Genomic DNA, 18715 nt, shown 5'->3' with positions numbered 1-18715 from the left:
ACAGAATGCCTTGGGTGGGAAGGGACCTCAAAGATCGCTCAGTTCCAACCTCCGTGTTCTGCAGGGACCAAAGCAGATCAACCCTCGGACAAAACACCCGCTGCCCAGGGATGCTGGGCCGGGCTCCCCCACCAGCTGCCACAAGGGAGAGGCCGTGCGGCACACGGGCGGAGGCAGCACCTCTCCTTCGGGCTCCGAGCATGACCAAAAGGGCCACAGCAAAGGCTATGGTTTAATTTTACACTTAGCAGCTCTGGTGTCCCGAGCTCGGAGTAAAACACTTGGAAGGGAGCAGCTGGCGTTTCCAGCCGACGGTTCCGCATCAGCACGGCAGGCCAGGTCCCCGGGTGCAGACTGCGGCCGCAGCGAGGGCGAGCAAGGCCTCGGGGCAGCCGCGGCCGCCGCGCAGCCACCGCCATGGGACCGCCTCCTGCCCCGCCTGCGCGCTGCCCCCCGTGCTCGTTCCGGGGCCGCCGAACGCTCCCTATTCCTCAGCCGCCCACCCGCAGGTGCCCCGCAACCTGCATAAGAGCGCTCGCCTCTCTGGGGCCGCTGTAGCCTCCGCCGGCGGCGCGCCCGGGATCGAGCATGACGCGGGCGGCCGGCGGGGCTATGCAGGTTCCGGGGCGGGCCGGGGCGGAGTGTCGCGCGGGGCCGTCGGTCGGTGCAGGCGGGATGGCGGCGGCAAGCGGGGAGGGCCCCGAGCTGGAGCCGGGACCGGAGCTGGCGATGGAGCCGGAGTCGGAGCCCGAGCCGGAACCCGAGCCCGAGCCCGAGCCGGCGCTGGCGGCGGAGCTGTCGGCGCGGCGCAGCGCGGAGGCGCGGCGGCTGGTGCTGTCGCCGCGGCGGCTGTCGGGCCCGCTGCCCGCCGGGCTGTCGCAGTGGTTCCCGGCGTTGGAGGTGCTGGACGTGAGCGGGACGGGGCTGACGGAGATGGGCACGGAGTTGCTGTCCCTGCCGTGCCTCCACACGTTGCTGGCCAAGAACAACCGGCTCGGCGGGCCCGGCTCGCTGCCCAAGGGGCTGGAGCAGGCGCCCCTTGCCCGCTCCCTCCGCGTCCTCAACCTCAGCGGGAACCGCTTCTCCGAGGTGCCGCCCGCGGTGCTGCAGCTCCGCGGGCTGCGCAGCCTCAGCCTCGGCGGCAACCGGCTCCACGGCATCCCGCCCGACATCCAGGAGCTCCAAAGGTGAGGGACGGGCCCCGCGGGAACAGGGACAGCCTCGGCAAGCCCGGCCGAGTTTTCTGCCACGCTCCCCCTCCGGGCGTCAGTTCTCTCCAGCCTCAGGTGTCTCCAAGCACTGCTGCCGCTAACGTGGCTCTTTCTCTTCGTTATGTTGAGTTACCAAAACTCCAGGACGTTCTTTACCTCATCCACACATATCTATATAAAAGTACCTAAAGGGTGGGCACTGGGGATGAAGGCAGGCTCTTCTTGCTGGTGCCAAGCAGTAGGACAAGACGCAACTGGCAGAAAGTGATGATGCACAAGAAGTTCCTCCTGAACATGAGGGAGAACTTTAATGTGTGGGTGACCAACCTCTGGAGCAGGTTGCCCAGAGTGGTTGTGGAGTCTCCCTCACTGAAGGTGTTCCAGTGGGAACAGTTCTGTGCCGTGTGCTTTAGGGTGACCCTGCTTGAGTAGGGAGGCTGGAACAGATGACTTGCTGTGGTCCTTTCCAGCCCAACTGATCCTGTGTGTTCTTCAGGTTTTGATGGGCCTTCTGTGCTCCCAAACTGGGTGCCTCTTGGCACTGCCCAGTCCCTGAGCTGCCCTGGTGCAGGGCCACTCTCCTGGTGATGGTGTGGTTGGTGTGAGTGTTGGCATGGGGAGGCTCTCCATGGTTTTCCTCTCAAGCACATCTCTGGGTGACAGCGAGATAAATCCCACCTGTCCTGCAGCTCGTGGTTGCACGATGGGTTGCTCAGGAGGATAAAGATGTGTTTGTGGCTCGTACAAGCAACAGGGCTGTTCTGCCCATACAGCTGCAGTCCCACTGGGGGCTTGCAGTCATACATGGGGTTTTGTGGTGTTTCTCTCAACCCGCTGGCTCGTCTAGATCTGACAGATACCAACAGACCCGAGGCGTGGAGCCCTGGGCTGTGCTCTGGTGCGGTGGTACTTCTGTCTCTGGGGATGTATCTGGCCACCACAGGCTGGTCATACAGAAACTTGTGGCTGAATCACAGCAGTTGGAACAGCAGTGGGGTGGGAACAGGCCTTAGACAGCAGAGGGTACTGGCTGCCTGCTTAGGCCTGGGCTGGCTACTCCTGAAGCCTGGTGTCCTCCTGGGCAGGCGGGATGCTTCCTCTGGCTTAAGTGACACAGGCACCTCAGTGTGTTCTGCAGCATTCCCAAGCCCCAGGCTGGCCTCTGTGTGGGTCTCTGCTAAGACTTTGGATCTGAACTTTGTTTGCTCCAGCTCTTTGCCAAGGCACTTGCCAGAAGCAGCCTCTGTTATGCAAATTCCAGCACCCTTGACCCTAAATACCAGGATTCACTCTTTATGGCTTAGCAGAGCTGGATCTAGTGGAAGCACAAGGATGTGTGGAGTGATGTCTCCCATGGGTGTAGGTGCGAGGTATCAGAACTGTGTGAGTGCTGTTGGGGAAAGGTTTTGTCTGCTGCAGTATAATACATTTGGGTTTGTAGCTTTTGTCCAGGTAGCATAGCATGCACCTGTTAAGGATTTGAAGCAATTTTGGATTAAGCTCTCTAGGCTGAGAGATTCTATGAGATATTCTGAGTGATGGAGAATGCCCATATCCTTTGCAGAGTTATGATACATCCTGGGCTGGGGCTGTCATGAGGAAGAGGAAGCTCATCTTTTTTTCTGTCTGGGAACAGATGCTTGAGGGATGAAAAAGGAAATGAGGCAGGGGAGAGGAGGCTAATGGAGGAGGGCAGTTGCATGAGGAAGATGATCCACATTTTCTCCGTAGCATGTCTGATAGCATCCAGGATGTGGTTGGGATCTGATAGTTGTGCCCACCTCTGAGTCAGAGGCTCCCTGCTGCTGTTTCTATGGTCTCTGTGGGTTGTGGGTTTTTTCTCTCTCTTTCCTTTTTTTTTTCCCAAGAAATCAAACCTCAGCCCTGCTTTTCTTCTGTGATGTCCCCAGGAAGGAACTGGGCTGCATAGCACCGCACATGATGCCCTGGCAGGCTGTGTCCTGTGCTCCACACTGCACCTCTGTCACTCTGCTTTGTTCCTCTGACCTGCCCTGAAGCAGGGCTCCTTGTTGTCCTGTCCTGCAGCTTTTCTTGGACCTGTCATGCTGGAACCCCCAGCAGGAAAATTCAAAGAGAGCAAATGCAGACAAAGCTGTTGAGCTGTCTGTTCAACATTGCAAAGTGATGTGTCAGGTAGAAAAGTTACACTTAGACACAGCTTCTGTCTGCTGCCCACGTCACCACTGCTACCTCATTGAACTTCTGCTAACATATCAACATAATATAATTGAACTTTCGCTCAAGATAGCAAATCTGTGCCCCACCAGGATTGTAAGCTTCTTTACCGCTCTGCCATTGGTGACTACTATATCTGGGACTGTTTAAGGAATGAAAGGGAGCTGCACATGGCTTTGCCAGCACTGGGAGAAAACAACACTTTGTAATGTGTTGTTCCTCCAGAGGGATTCCTGAATCTATTCATTGGGACCCAGATAACCAGTGACCCTTCCCAAAAACATAGAAAGTACATTCTGGAGAGAAACTGCTGCCAGACTCTGCTCCTACCTGCTGACAAGAGAGGTGTCCTCAGTGTGAGCATGCTTGTTGTGGAAGTGGGTAAAATGAGCCTGAGCAAGGACAGAGCAGAGCCAGCTGTTACAGCACAGCAACATAGAGACCTCTGTTAGTTTCTTAGCTCTAGAAGCTGGAGGTGGGACATGGTATTGTGGCTTCTATTAATGTCACAGTTCAGTCTTCAAATGCCAGTCTTGCTGTTGCTGACAAGCCAAGACCTTGACCCTTTTTCCATGTGCAATATCTCATAAAAAGAAATGTTTCTTTTATCTTAGGGGCTCTGAGACCAAAGGGGAATGCAGGCAGCACTCTTAGTGATCAAGTTCCTCCGGCTGCTACTAGAGTTCCTGAGACCAGCAGTTCTCCTCTTCCTATGACCCTGGCAGCTTCCCATTTGCTCTAGTCACTGATTATAGAGCAGACTGGAGTTGCAGAAATCTAGAAATGATTCTTGGATTTCTGGGGAATGTCTGAGCTGTGATGAATTTTTTTTTTTTTTAAATACTCCTGATAACTAAGCTTCATGTCTTTCCTCTGCACCCCATAGTTTTAGTTTTTGAAGGGACAGCATGTCAGTTTTAGTGAAGGCCGGGAATATAGCAGGTAAGGAGTCTGTCTCTGTGGTAAAGTGGAAAGTGTAAAAAGCTGATGGGTCTGAGCTGCAAAAGGAGAAGGAACATGCTGTTGACTATGAATGTGAACGTCCTGGAAAGGGAGGTGTGTGCCATGTGTTTTTACCCACAGGAAGATAATAAATCCACCACTTCACACAAGCTGTATTTGGGTCAAACATGTTGTGCAGAAACTTCCCTGGCATGTTCCTGGTGTCTTGGCAAGTTAATGAACTTGGTGATAAGAGCCACAGCCAGTCCTGCTGCTGTTGTGTCCTGCTCCTTCCGTCCTTGCCCACACAAATATTTTGTGTGCAGTGCAAGATCCTGCATGGAAAGTGAGTGCTGTGTTCCTGAATACTGGTTATCTCCTAGACTGTTGTGGAAGGACCACTAATATGCTTGAAGCTTCCTTTGCTTGGGTTCATAAGTGTATGATCATGATTGCTCTGGTGATGGCAGGAGGATGATGCTGATCATAGCAAGCTGGCACCAGTGATGAATAACCTCTGCTTCATGTTTTTCATTAGGAAAATTCAGTGCTCTTTCATCATGGTTTCACTGTAAGCATTGAGTGTGACCAGCAGTAGCCTCATGTGTTCCTGAGAAATGTAGATGTTGACCCTGCTGAGGGCTTTTTCTTGATCATGTTGAGGCCGTGCCAGGTCCTTCCAGCATCCCCAGTTCCTGTCAGCTGGTGTGTCAGTGCAGTGCAAGACCTGAGTATTGGTTCTTGCTGTGAATTTAGGGTGAGGAATGCACCAGACATGTGAGAGAGAGCAGCCATTTTTGCATTGCTTTTCTGTTTGTTGACAGATAAAATACGAGCTTAGCATAGGCAGACACAAGTGTTATCTTCTCTGTAGTTCTCCCTGCTGACCTTGCTGTGTTTTCAGTGGGAGATGTTATGGTCAGTCACTCTCTCTCAGACTCAGTTCACAGCCCTCAGCAGCTCCTGAACTGTGATCTGCAGGGAGATCCCATTGCACATTGGTTCTGCATATCCTCCCTCTGCTGATCCAACTGGGGATGCACTATGGGGCAAGGTGTATTACAGCTGGTGAGTTAGAAATGTGGCCATCTACTTCTGCCCATCATGGCACAAAATTTGTAGGGCAAATCTAGTCAAACATAGCTCTGATCTTCATGGTGCAGCTCTGAGTTTTGGCTTAAAGGGTGCAAGATTTACCCAGATCAGCATGCAGGCTTGGGGAAATGTCCTGCGAGTGTCCTGTAAAATGAATAATTCTCAAAGGCTTAGCAAAATGCAGCTGATACTTCAAATCTCCCATGGGAATTCTGAGTTTAATCATACTCTTCTGGTGAATACTGTCATGCTCTGTAGAGCACCGGGAGCAGGCAGAGCTTGGAAAAGACCCGTGCATGTTCCTTTCCTTCTTGCTGGTATTCCTCCAATAAAGCCTGGCTGTGTGAGGGCTGGGATCAAAGCCCTCGAACGCCTAACTGGATTCATGCAAGGTTTGTGTAAAGGCTTAGATGCATTGAAAACCAGAGCGTTTGCTTTCCTTCGTGGGTAGCATTAAGCATGTTAGACAAGCATACGCTTAAAGGACGGCTGTTAGTGTGGGAAAAAGGGCAAGCAGAGCTTTGATAAAGATACAGCATTAGGAAATCTGCTTGCTGTCTCCCTTCTTCTTCCCCTCTTCAAACGTTTTGCAAATAGCGTTCAGACGACCGTTTGATCTTAAATTTGCGTGTCAGCAAAGGCTAAGCAGTTCTCTCAGGAATTAGCAAATCGTAGAACAGGGTTAACAGGAGTGTATTGTGGGCTGCTTTGAAATTCCTCCCTTGCATGAGCCTCAAAACTGTCCTGGAAATTTCTTGCTAAAAAGTTTATCTTAAAAAGACCTGGAGCTATTTCAAGCACCATTGTTGGTTTGGGTTTTTTTATATTACCTATTTAGATGCATCTGTTTGATGTCAGCTGTTCAATTTTATCTGAAGAAGCATCTGTGGGGAAACAGGGTGGATTGAAAATTTGAGTATCTCCTATGCCTGAAGATATTATCCCCTTGAAATATGACTATGGGAGTGCTGTGTTAATTGATAGGGTATAAAAAAATACCTCTAGTGCTCAGAGTGGCTCTTCTTATTTGCTGAATGTTTGGGGGCTTTTGGATTTCATTTGTGCTATATGGTGACCTGAAAACATCAAGGACATACTCAAGTGAGAAGGTACACTCTCTTTGCATGGTAAACTTTGCTGCCACCCCCTGAATTGATCATAGTTGTCTGAGCATTTCACCACTCATTTCCTAGTAGGTAAAAGTATTTTCATTGCCACCCTACAGCCCAGTGGTGTGAAATATGCTGCTAGAGAGGAGCACCACATGATGGACTCAGTGTGCTGGCTGTTCTTGGCAGCAATTAGGATGGTTTGTGCTGAGCAGGGGGGTGCCGGGTGTGAGGCTGAAAGGGACTCTGGTCTTTTATTAGTGTATTTGCCAACATTACTAAAAGGCAGGAGAGAAAGTGTCAACCCTCATTAGTAACTCTGTCAAATGGTTGTTGGGGTTTTTTTCAGATTCTGTTGAGATTGATTTTGTTAGTGTTTGTCTCCTCTTGAAACTCATTCAGCCAAGCCTGTGTGGCAGAAGTAAATCACTCATTCTAGCTTCAAAAATTGGAATTGTGCTTCTGTTTTTTTTGATGATAGTTGATCTCTGGCTTTTTGAAGATTCTGGACTTTTGAAAGTGCAGAAGAAAATCCAGTTCTACCTCTGGAATTCTACACAGCAATTCACAAGACCTTAGCTGATCGATCAAAATGACTGTACAGATTAATGATTGTCAGAAGAACCAGGTCTAAGTGTGAAAGGTTAGTTAGAAGCATTCACCTAGCTGACTGCCATCCCTGCTGTGGTCCTCGTGCGAAAACCTGGGCTGAACGTTGTGGATTGCCTTACTGCAGGCTCTTGTGTGAAGAGGGCAGAGCTGAGCAGTGCTTTTGCTTGTCTTACCGAGCAGCAAACTGGCCTGCCCTGAGCAGGACAACTCGAGAGCCAGCGTCACCTTTGCCTCTAGATAAAGGCTTAGTGTGAGTATGACAGGAGTATCATGTCAGGAGCAGATGAGCTGGGAACAAACTGCATCCCAGTGCTGTGGTCAATGCTCTTGATAAAAGGGTCATACCTCTTGAAAATACTTTCCTGTGTCATGATTAGTTTTGCTCAGACAATTCTTGACACTTCAGTTTGATGCAGAAATGGCTGTTGTTGATTCCTTCACCTTCATCAGCCTAGATCCTTCTTCCTAGCAAATTGTACTTAGAGGGATGGGAGTTACAGATTTTGTTTTCCCACTGAGCAGTATTTCAGTGGGAGCGATAAGAATATCTTTCCTATGTTTTAAATACATTTCTTTTTAATTTCAAAACCTCCTCCCTGTGTTTTTTAAATAGATTAATCATCTAATTAATACCACAAGTTGATGTGGAAATTCTGAATTTGCTGTACCAGACTGGGCCCCATGAGTTTTCAGTCTGCTGACCCCAAAAGGTGATTCAGAAGATGTGTTAAAAAGAAAACATTTTTAAGAAGCATTTTGTTGCCAGTGAAGGAGTTACCTTATTTAGTGGCTTTTTAGTTAGAGACAGTTTGTATCCTGATGTTAGGTCTTTATATCCTTCATGGTATCACTGAGTGTTCTCATTACAGACTTTGCAAAGAACAGATTTGAAGCTGTAAAAAGTTTGTAGGCAGTGTTTTTGCACACTTAGTTTGTACAGTAGGCTGCTCTTGAAACATATGCATTTTATACATTGAAATGAATTCCCAAAACATTTTTACTGTATAACTTGTGCCCTCTTGTCCTTCCCTGGTAGGAGGTGCCTACCTTTTTTAATGCCATGTCACTTTACAGGCACTAGTGTCCTCAAACACAAAGGATGAGGAGTTAATTATTCACTTTTCCTAAGAAGTGCAAACTCGTACACATCCAAACCTTGTTTAAATATTGAAATCTACATAGCTAGAATTCCGTTGCCCAACAGCTTTTGGTGTGAGCTCCAGCACTGTTATGGAGTTAGGAATTGTATACTCAGCAGTTAAGTCCCTAATGAGAGCCAAGCAGCCTAAATCCACTTCAGGAAATAATGGAGGTTTGAAGGAGGAATTTTGGTTAAAACTCAGGACTTTGTTAGGGGATCAAAAGTTAATTAAAAATAATCTCTCCTTGACATGGTCTCTGCACAGCAGCCTTCCTCCTACCCCCACTCCTCAACATACAAGTTGTCGAAGAGAGGTTACTGTTACTTTGAAGCAATGGCAATTGGTGGTGGTTTTTCACTGTGCACTTTCTTGCACCTCCAGAGTAACCTCCAAATGTGCTGTCCCACTTGGTCTGTAGTTACTGCCTTCCATATAATCAAATTCAGTTTAAGGTTTGATTTTCTGCCCACTTTGTCCAATTTCTGTTATTTAGCTTGCCTTTGACATACTTGAAAAATAGAAGGGAATCCAGGGAAAGCTGAGCCCTGCGAACATCTCTTGGTGTGTTGCAAAGGTTTGTCATTCTGTCCTTGCTGTTGGACAAGTGCTGCAGTAGTGGCCTCTGTAGCCCAAGCAGATGCTGTCATTGGATCTCTGGGGTTCAAGTTTCTTGCAAGAACTGAGTGAAATAGACTCACTCTGCTGTTCTCCTGCTCCATCCCAGGGGAAGTCTCAGGGGGGAGCTTCTCTGCGCTCCACATATGCTGTGGCACAGAGTTTCAGGGCTCAGACCTTGTCAGGGTGGACCACCGTGTCCTTTGGGTGCTCTGTTCCTTGTGTTTCTGTGCCAGTTGTATCCATAGCATTTCTCAGTTGTTGGAGTGAGATGAAGGTGTCTCCTACTCCAAGGAAGTTATAACCTATACTTATAGAAAGGCTGATGGAGCCTGGATGAGTTCACTTTCCCTGGCCTGTGGGCAATGCTTGCTGGATCAGAGAAGGCCCAGGTGCTTTGTAGTTAGCCAGTCTGAAAGTGTACTGGAGGTATTGAACCGTGACTGTGGGATCCAACTTTTTCAAACATGGGAAAAAATCTTGGCTGGACTGTGGTGAGCAAGATGTACCCAAACTGAGCCTGCCTTTGCTCCTCTTTCAGACAACATCTGAGAAGAGGGAAAGAATGCTGCTTCAGTCTGTGGAATGGAGACTTTAAGCTATTATGTCAAAGAGAAATGCTTGCCTGTTTTTCTTCCTAGAAGGGCAGAGATGCACAGCACATACTGGCTACTCCTGGCAGAAGAGATCTAGTGCCTCTCTCTGTTCTTGTGTACCATTCACTGAGTTTTCACAGGATATCCAGTGATTCTTCTTATCTATTATTATTATTTGGGCCCAGACTGCCCAGCTATGGTTTCTGGTTTGGGTTTAATGACTTCAGAGTAGTGAAATCAATCTCTCTGAGAAATTTTGTGCATGTACTTGCGTGACTTAGGTGCACTGGTGTGCTGTTGTGTGCTGTTGCAGCTGTGGTGTTGGTATGTGAATTGTATCAAAGGGGCACTGGCTGCCTCTGGGTAGTGGTTCCAGTTAGTCACTGAGGAGTCAGATGATTCCACAAAGAGCAACTAGTGCTGGTGCAAGGCCAGGATTTCCAGGGAGAGACACTGCGCTCGTGCTTCTCTCCTGCTGGAACTGAGAGCTCCCACTGGCTGCCATGGGATCTGTGTCCAGACCCTGTGTTTGCAGGCTGCACGTCCTTGGAAATAGGAGCAGGAGCTTTGCATAAGGGGTTGGTGTAGGAATACGCAGTTGTCTGGTGCCTACCTGCAGGTGTAATGGTGACTGCAGGAGTCTGGAGGTAAAAATCTCAACATTATCTATTGTGAAACAGCAGCTCTGTTGTAATTTTGATGTGCAACTCAGCTTTTTTTCCTGCTCTCAGCAAATTATCTCATAGGTAGTCATCTGTCAATTTCCTTTAAGAAATGCAATAGCTGTGAAAACCCAGGTGTTAAAAGAAACTTGAAATTAATGAAATAATGCACTCTTTTCTGTTTTTCAGTTTAGAGTTTCTATACCTTGGAGGGAATTTCATTACAGCAATTCCACCTGAATTAGCAAAACTGCCTTCTCTGAGGTATCTAGTTCTGTGTGACAACAAGATCCAGAGCATTCCACCTCAGCTGGCACAGTGAGTATTTACTGTCATCAGCCACCAGCTGTAATTAACTCTTTGAACTTTGACTTCTGTGCATGTGGATAAAAGTACCTGGGAGGATCTATTTGTCCTTCAATTTGTTAATGTGACTGGATTTGAAAAAGAACATCCTTGGCATGGTGCACTGCAGGCAGACCATGAATATATGATCTGGAAAACTCAATGAAAGGGTTATGTTAAAAAACCATCACCAAGATTGCACCTTAAAGTGAATTGATAGATTTGTGTAGAGGACCTTGAAAAGTACCTGGGCAACTTAGAAAATCTAAATTGCTACCTTAACAAGTAAGAATGGTACTGTTGTATTAGTAGTGAATGCTGGGTGAGTTTTGCCTTTCACCCAAAACCTTTTTGTGTGTACTTTTGTCTTGTACCATCCTGTGTTCCCTTGGCATTCCTTACCTTAGGATCTCAGAGTGTATAATCCTATAGCATAGTTCTAGTGGCTAGGTTACTGCTTTAAAGGTTACAAATCTCTTCATAATGGGTGGAAGAGGACACTGCAGTTCTGTATGTGTAGCCTAAGACCCTAAAAACAATTGAATGGCAGCATGGAGTTCTCCAAGTTGGAATTTGATAGTTTAGTGGGATTATTCTTAAAGTACAATGTCTTGTAACTTTTACGAGTTTGGGAGCAGCCCTGGATGCTGTGCTGGAGCATTGCTTTGTGCTTCCTGAGAGGGGAAAGCCTCATCCAAAAGCAAAATAATTGCTTGTCCCCTGTGCCACTGCTGGCCTGGCCTGACCTCGTTCAGAACTGGTGGTATCAGCGTGAGGTGGTGCAGCCGCAAGCAATGAAAACATGGGGCTTTCCAGGGCTGGCTCCCTCCCAGCAATCATCTTTAATGCATGAGACAGAGCAGGTGACTTATTCAGAGCACTGCATGGGACTGTTCTTGATGCATGTGCTGGGTACAAGGAGACGTTCTGTCCCCTGAGAGCACTCAGTTTGTGCACTTTTGTTCTGTCTTTTTTGGGGGGAATACTGAGAGGGATAGCAGCACGTCTCAGCACCATAATACCTGTGTTTCTTTAGCAGGTATTCTGGTGCTGAGACGAATTTTCTAGTGCATTGTGTGTACTGGAGTAAGAACAGTTATTTTAGCATGAATTTATGATTTAAAAGGGGGAAAAACCAAAGAAAAATAAATTGGTGGGAGCTGGGAGAGTAATTAGGTTTGCTTAATGCAGCTGTGGGGCAATTTTGCTTGCACATCTTAACAGGGTATCCATCTCCATCCTTAGGCTGCATTCCCTGCGTTCCCTTAGCCTGCACAATAACCTGCTGACTTACCTTCCCCGAGAGATCCTTAACCTGGTTCACCTCGATGAGCTGAGCTTGCGTGGGAACCCGCTGGTGGTGCGCTTTGTGCGTGACCTGACCTACAACCCCCCGAGCCTGCAGGAGCTGGCCGGGCGCACGATTAAAACTCGCAACGTTCCCTACACTCCCAGCGATCTCCCAGAGAGTCTTGTCCGGTACCTGAGCTTGGCCAGCAACTGCCCCAATCCTAAATGTGGGGGTAAGTTCACCTTTACAGCTCTGCTTCCTGCTCTTACCTTATGGTTTCCTTTCCCTCTTACTTGGCATGACTTTGTAAGCTCACTCAGGTTCAAAGTGTTACTCACTGCAGCCACATTCTGGCTGTATTTCCCTGGCTCCAGGTCTCCTGGAAACTTGTCTTAAAGGAGCTTTGTTCACTTAGAAGCAGTATTCAGAGTTGTAGTGCTGGTTTACTGTATTTGCATGGGAATGTAAGACAGCACTTCTGTCAGAGTCTTTGTAGCTCATCCCAGCACTCCACTGTGGTTTTATGATCAGAAGTTTCCAATCCACTTGCCCTGAAATAGCTCAGAGCAAGTGATGGACAGCAGAACTTTCGCACACACTCTTGCTGAATGGTGAGCATCATTTCTGAGAGGAAGATAGGACAGTGGCTCTAGTGCTTAGCTGTTACCAACAGCAACTTTTTTAGCTCTAGCTTGGGACCACTGGCCTGCAGTTCTTGGAAGGAGAGCACTTCATAAAACAGCCTGGAATGCTTGGGCTTAATCTGGCTCAATGCTTAATCTTTAACCAGAGAAAAATACTTGCACATTTAGCATTTAGAAGATTAAGGGGAAAAAAAAAAATCATTAATTAGTATCTTACCCTGCAGTCATAATGCAATCTGTTATCTTCTTACAGGACAATATCAAAGCATGCTCCATAAGCAAAGATGGAAGGGCCGGGACTTACATCAGGAGGGAAAGAAAAGTTTCTTTTTTAAGGAGTTTTGCCCAGCTTGGATAACAGTGCTTTTGTACTCTTTCACTATGCCATATGAACTTGCACAGTACTGCAGCATTGCTCTAGCACTGCAGGAGTAAAGTTTTCTCCTGACCAGCTAGGACTTTAAACACTGCTGGAAACTTCTGAAAATGTCAGCGTCTAAAATCACTTGCTGTGACAGGAAGAGAACATAATTGTGTGTTGCAGCAAGACTGTTGCCATGGAAAGTAGCATCCAAGCTCAGCATGGTGGCTTCACTCAAGCAGAAGAAAAGTAGAGCTGTGAAGGTCTATTTGTGAATGCATTTTTACTAGCTAGTAGAAGAGGTTTTACAAGTTTGAAAGTAGAGTGCATTAATTCACTTGACGTTTAAGAAGTTTGCAAATTCCCATCCTGAGTTTTCTCCCTAATGGTGAGAAGAAATTGCTGCATTATTTGGAAGTAACTGCCCTGTGTCTTTATGTGAAGAGGGTGCTGTTCTGAGTCACCTACCAAATACAGTTTTACAGGATTTTTTTACTAAGAAAAGAAATTTCACATTTTCAGAGGTATTCTGGTTCCTTCCCTTCCACCAGTATCCCTTGTGCTCCCACATATAGTGCAGTGCAGTGCCAGTGAAATCCTAACTGAAGGCCTAGGCTCCAGGCACAAGAGCCCTGCGGAGTTTGCAGGTCCCTGGGCACAGGGTCTCTCTGATGATTTTCTGTTCCCTCTCCCTCACAGGTGTGTACTTTGACAGCTGCGTCAGACAGATCAAGTTCGTTGACTTCTGTGGGAAGTATCGGCTCCCGCTGATGCACTACCTGTGCTCCCCAGAGTGCTCCTCTCCCTTCAGCTCTGCCTCCCAGAGCTCCACTTCCCAGAGCGAGTCTGACTCTGAGGATGAGGCCAGCGTCGCCGCGCACAGGATGCAGAAAGTCCTTCTGGGATAACGGGCAGCCACAGGGGAAGACGGGAAGGAAAATGGATTTGTAAAGCAATAATGGAATGGTGAAGCATGAGCCACCGGCCTGAAGGGCTCATGAGAAATTGTCCTCAAGTCCATGCAGGGACAGAACATCTTAGCAAGCCTGGACTTGCTTGATGCAGTGCTGCTTAGGAGATCTAACTCAGTAGCATGCCGCCCGTAGGTTGCCTGGGGTTGTTAGAAATGTCTCCTGGCTGGGAGGCGCCCCCTCCCCCCTCAGATGGGCTGGGAGAGGAATTTGTTCTCACTGGCGGATTCAGAAGGATTTTAATATATGAAACTTGACTGGACTTCAGTCATCCTGCAGAGCAAAGGAGACTGTCCAGATCCTTTAACACTGTGGTAAATCAGAAACAGGCTAATGATGCCATGTGAGTATGTATGGACCCCAGTGTTTTACATAGCAGTTTGATTCCTTTCTGTCTCCTTTGATCTCAGTTACAGATTTTACACTCATCCACTGAAAATGAAAGTTGAATTTTTTTTTATTCAGGACTAGATTTTTCCAAACTCTGGTTGCTCTTCCTTTGCCTCGAGGTGTAGGGTTTCTGTACTGTTACAGATGTTATAGCCTTCATAGAACTGAGCCACCTTTTTTCTCCCTTGTGATACTGAGCTGCTCTTAGTGTCTCCTTCTAACAGTATTTGTTATTTTTCCTCCTTCTCTCTCTTCTCATTACACCTGAAGTGTTGCTGTCTTTATAGTGCCTTCAGAAAACAGACAAGTTGTTCTGTTACAATTGGTATTACTTCAGACCTGTGGCCTGTGCAAGGGACCAGATGTGATGCACTGTATCATACTTTTGAGTCTCAGCTTACTGGAGCAAATCTGCTTTTATAGCTGTGAACTGTAGGAAAGGTCTCAATTGACATTTTTTGTTTATAAACAGCCACATTTTCCAACAGTTTGCTCTGCTGTGCTTGGTAGAGTTACTTTCCATCTTTAAGGTCATGGGCCTAAGGTACATAGCAGCTCAATGAATTGAAACACCCAGGGAAGTGCTGTGGAGAATATCTTTTTTTCCTGATTCCTAACAGGAGAGGAAAAACTGGTAGGGAGGCAAAGGCATGTTTTCTGAGCTTCTTGCACAAGGTGCTTTTGAAATGTCTTCCTTATTTGTTTGCATTTGCTCTTGTGGCAATAGCTTTGGCAGTCTGTTGATGGTTCAAATAATACACTCAGTAATCTTAAACTATGTTTAAGGGAAAGCTGCAGAAAATAGCTCAGAATTTTTAAGCATCAAGAAATATCTTATAAAATTAATATTACGAATTGACAGCTATCTGTAAATCTACTTTATGAGGCTGTTGTGTGCTTCACTCAGTGAGAGCTTCCCCTTTATTAATATTTCATGGTAGACAGTCCTTTTGATGCAGTTTCTGATAGAGCAAATCCAACTGTGCCTTTGAATGCATGAACAGAGCAAAACCATCATTTTAAGAAGCTGAAATGAACAAGAAAACCTTTCTTAACTCACTTTGGCCCTACAGGGTAATTTAAAAACCTGTGCTTCTCCTGCATTCAGAAAACACATATACCTATTTGAACATCTTATGGCAGCTCTGTGTTAATGGTCCTGTTTAATTATGTTTGACACTTTATGTATTAAAGCACTTTGATAATTCTGCTCTTTATAACTAGCTTTAGTGATTTTTTTGTTTAATTAGCCTACAGTTTTTGCTTTCCTGTGACCTGAAGAACATGGTCTGTGAAACTTTGTATGTTCCAGTCTGTCTTGGTGTGCAAGTTTAATTTCTTGCCTTGCATTTACTTGACAGAACTCTTTATTTCTCCAGTTTCCCTTGGAAAGAACTGGAATTTGAAATTATCTGATAGTAAAATAGTACCCTGTCCATTGTTAATCATTGCAACTTAGTTCCCACACACACATGTGATTCCCTGTGTGCATTGATCCACAAGGAATTAATTGCATGTGCTCTATGCCTTTCCAAATATTTTTAAGTATATTTTTAAGGCACAATGAGGTGTATGTGCCAAGCAACTGGATGTCACTTTAGCAGATTCTATGAGATTTGCTTGGGAAGAAGAACCTACAGGTTCTGAGAGAAACCAACTGCATGTTGTTAGTGAAATTGCAACCAGTGAGTGGCCTGTTTTGTTCCTCTCCACTTTCAGATACTTCTTGCTGTCCCAAGTGAACATAGGCACAGCAATGCTGAATGACAGTAAGATGATTCCAGAGCCACAATTTTAACTTGCCTGCTGGTATAACTGTAGCAATCAACTGAGTGATCTAGAGCTTGACACTCCTGCCAGCAAAACTGAGCCACACCAGTTGAGATCTCAAGATCTTTTGAGCTCAGGGCCATGAGGTACCACCTTCCTTTCTTGTCTTTAGCAGCAGCTGCCTTGAAGTCATGCATTTTTTCACTTCATAAAGCTAGATTTCATCAGAGTTCCTGCTTGCACAGTTGCACCTCTTTGTGTGATGAGTTCAGACCAGTGGTGGCTGGTTCTAATTTAGCTCGATCCTTAACTGCAGTTTCTTTCCTAACTGAACAGGCAACCCACTTCTGCCCAAATATTATATGGTCTGTTAGGGTAATCTTTGTTTTTTCACAGATTCTTCACTGTAGCCAGGTCAAAACTTGACAGCTTATGCAGTTGATATCTATGCATTTTTAGACTTGATAAAATGTGTCTTAAAAATTTATATATATATATATTCCTGAATATAGCTACCAAGTTTTCTTTTTGCTGCTGGGCTTTAAAGTGCAATTCAAGTAAGTCAGAATTTAAAACAATCAAGAACTTGTATGAAAAACAAATTGTTGGTTAGTAGGTTTGAGATTTTTTCCCTCTGGGGTAGTTTTGAGAAGACTAGGGATGCAGATATATACTGTAGTGCCTGACACATTGAGCCCCTGTGAGTTGTTTTTCAGCAGTTGTTCACCCCCAAAGACTTGAAAATGTACTGGGCAATAAAATAGGTGAGACACCACTTGAAAATACACAGATGATAGGCACTAGTTTTTACCATCCCCTTCTCAGGGGCCCTAAGAAGTAGGCAGTTTTTTGCCACTGTGTGCTTGTTTGTTTTCTGTCAGTTTTTAGCAGATTTCAGCTCCTGAAGATGCATCTTCCAAGTGAAGTCTTCAGTCAGTGTTTTGGTATCAGTCCCCTTGTTGCTGCAGCAGCCCAGCATGACCAGCTTTTGAAGCTGTTCTTAAGCTGAGACACAAGTGTGTAAAGCAAAGTTGCTCATTCCTTCTTCCATGTGGGACCTGGGGCCCGGCCTGCATTCATCTGCTGCCCCACCAAGCCTGTGCCAGGGAGAGCTGCTGGTGTGTCTCTGAATGCAGGTACTTGATGGGAACAGTGGGGTTGTGTTAAAAAGAAGCAAAATATCAATTAGATGGGAAGCAACTTAGACAGTTGCCAATTCTTTTATGTTTTTCTTTAATAAGAGGTGAGACCTAAGGAAGTCAGTAATGAATATTTAAACATACTCTGAAGTGGCCAGATGCACTGTTTCACAGGCTTCTGTCCTGGTCATTTTAAGTCTTTGAAATCTTGTGTTGAATTATAATGGGAGTGGGGGGAGGGAAGGGAGAACCAACTCCTTTTTGTTCCTTACTCTTGTTGCCAATAATGAATGGAAGGAATTTAATCCAATGAAAGTAATGAAACTTAATCCTTGCAATGCATCTTTGTTGCCCAGTTCAAAGAATTATTTTAATGCCTCTTATTCACACCATGCCCTCCCTCCCCAACTGAAAACACTTCAAATATACTGCTCCAGAGTGCACACTAACACAGCCGTAACTCTGTCTTGGAAACCTTTCTATTGATTATTTCACTTGCTTGCCTGACTAGAGAATTGATCATTTACTGACCAGAACACTAAGGGTAGAAAGGGTTCTCATCCAGCCCTCTTGTTGAATTTTTATATAAGCATTTGTTTTAGGACATCTTAAAGTGCCTTACGATTTTAAAACTGTATTTTGCCTGAAACATATGAATGTAGACTATCTCTAACAGTATTTCGTTATAAGCTGTAAAACAAATTGCAAACACTAAACCTACAAAAATGTTATTTCTGCTGTTGTCTGTCTGTTATTTCACGACATCTCAGTTCTGGTGTTTCTGCAGACAGAACTCGTGTAGGATTGGAAGCATTAAAATGGGGCTGTACATGGTTGGGGAGTGGGAGGGATTTGACCTGTACTGTGTAAAACCAAGAGTAGGTAAGGCTTCCAAAGGGACTGCTGAAACTCCTGGCTCTTGGAGCCCACTTGTGACAGACCAGTGTGTGTTACAGAACCAGACCCTGTTTTACTTCTGGAAGAGTGTTGCAGGGATTTGCTCCACAGTTCAGAGGCAGAAGTAACTCACAGACAGAAAAAATACCTGAACAAGAGCAGGAGACGTCATGGGGGAGTTTTCCAACAATACGGAGTAACAGTTCTAAACTTTGTGAATTATTTCCCTCTTAATACGCTAACCTTGAAACCTGTAAATGATTTTTTGAATGCTAATTTTCTGATCGTGTTAACTGGCTAATGTGTTCCCATTTCTTGAGTAATCCCATGTTTCCTCCTACATCCTGAAGAGTTTTGTGATCTATTGCCAAAATGTTTTGGATCCTGCCATGCAATTACCAGTTGTCAGTGCAGAAATGTGGTGTATTGGAAAATGGGACAGTGGGAAACAAGAATGACTTGATATTAACTTCAGCTGGAACTGTTTCAGAGATGGTTCCACTTCATATTTAAGGAAAAACCTCTCAAATTATGCAGCAGCTCCATTTTGAGTAACATAAAGTACGGAAGAGCGCAGTGATCTTGCAGGTCATAGCCAGGCTGAGAATATTCTTATTTCTTTCTGTTAACTAATTTAACAGAATTAATTAATATAAGGATACACTTTTCTTTGCCTTCTTAATGCCTACCTTATATGTGGAAACAAAATCCTTGAAGTGATGATTCC

At 45.9% G+C, this 18715-nt stretch overlaps 1 protein-coding gene across 1 annotated transcript; it reads left to right on the top strand.

Moving 5' to 3' along the window:
* The first annotated feature begins 582 nt into the window (after nt 1-582).
* On the top strand, nt 583-17820 carry LRRC58 (leucine rich repeat containing 58). Its single transcript, XM_059838090.1, has 4 exons — nt 583-1187; nt 10370-10498; nt 11771-12048; nt 13521-17820. Exons 1-4 carry the CDS (start codon nt 589-591, stop codon nt 13727-13729), a joined length of 1215 nt encoding a protein of 404 aa, XP_059694073.1. The 5' UTR covers nt 583-588; the 3' UTR covers nt 13730-17820.
* The last annotated feature ends 895 nt before the right edge of the window (nt 17821-18715 follow it).

Source organism: Haemorhous mexicanus, chromosome 2, assembly GCF_027477595.1.
Source record: "Haemorhous mexicanus isolate bHaeMex1 chromosome 2, bHaeMex1.pri, whole genome shotgun sequence".
Taxonomy (NCBI): Eukaryota; Metazoa; Chordata; class Aves; order Passeriformes; family Fringillidae; genus Haemorhous; species Haemorhous mexicanus.
The sequence above is the reverse complement of the archived record's forward strand: the minus strand, read 5'-3'. Positions and strand labels throughout refer to the sequence as shown.

Coding starts and splice junctions, on each gene's coding strand:
- LRRC58 (XM_059838090.1), top strand. CDS start 589: ATGACGCGGGCGGCCGGCGGGGCTATGCAGGTTCCGGGGCGGGCCGGG. Junction 1,188..10,369: donor GACATCCAGGAGCTCCAAAG/GTGAGGGACGGG, acceptor TCTGTTTTTCAG/TTTAGAGTTTCTATACCTTG. Junction 12,049..13,520: donor CCCCAATCCTAAATGTGGGG/GTAAGTTCACCT, acceptor TCTCCCTCACAG/GTGTGTACTTTGACAGCTGC.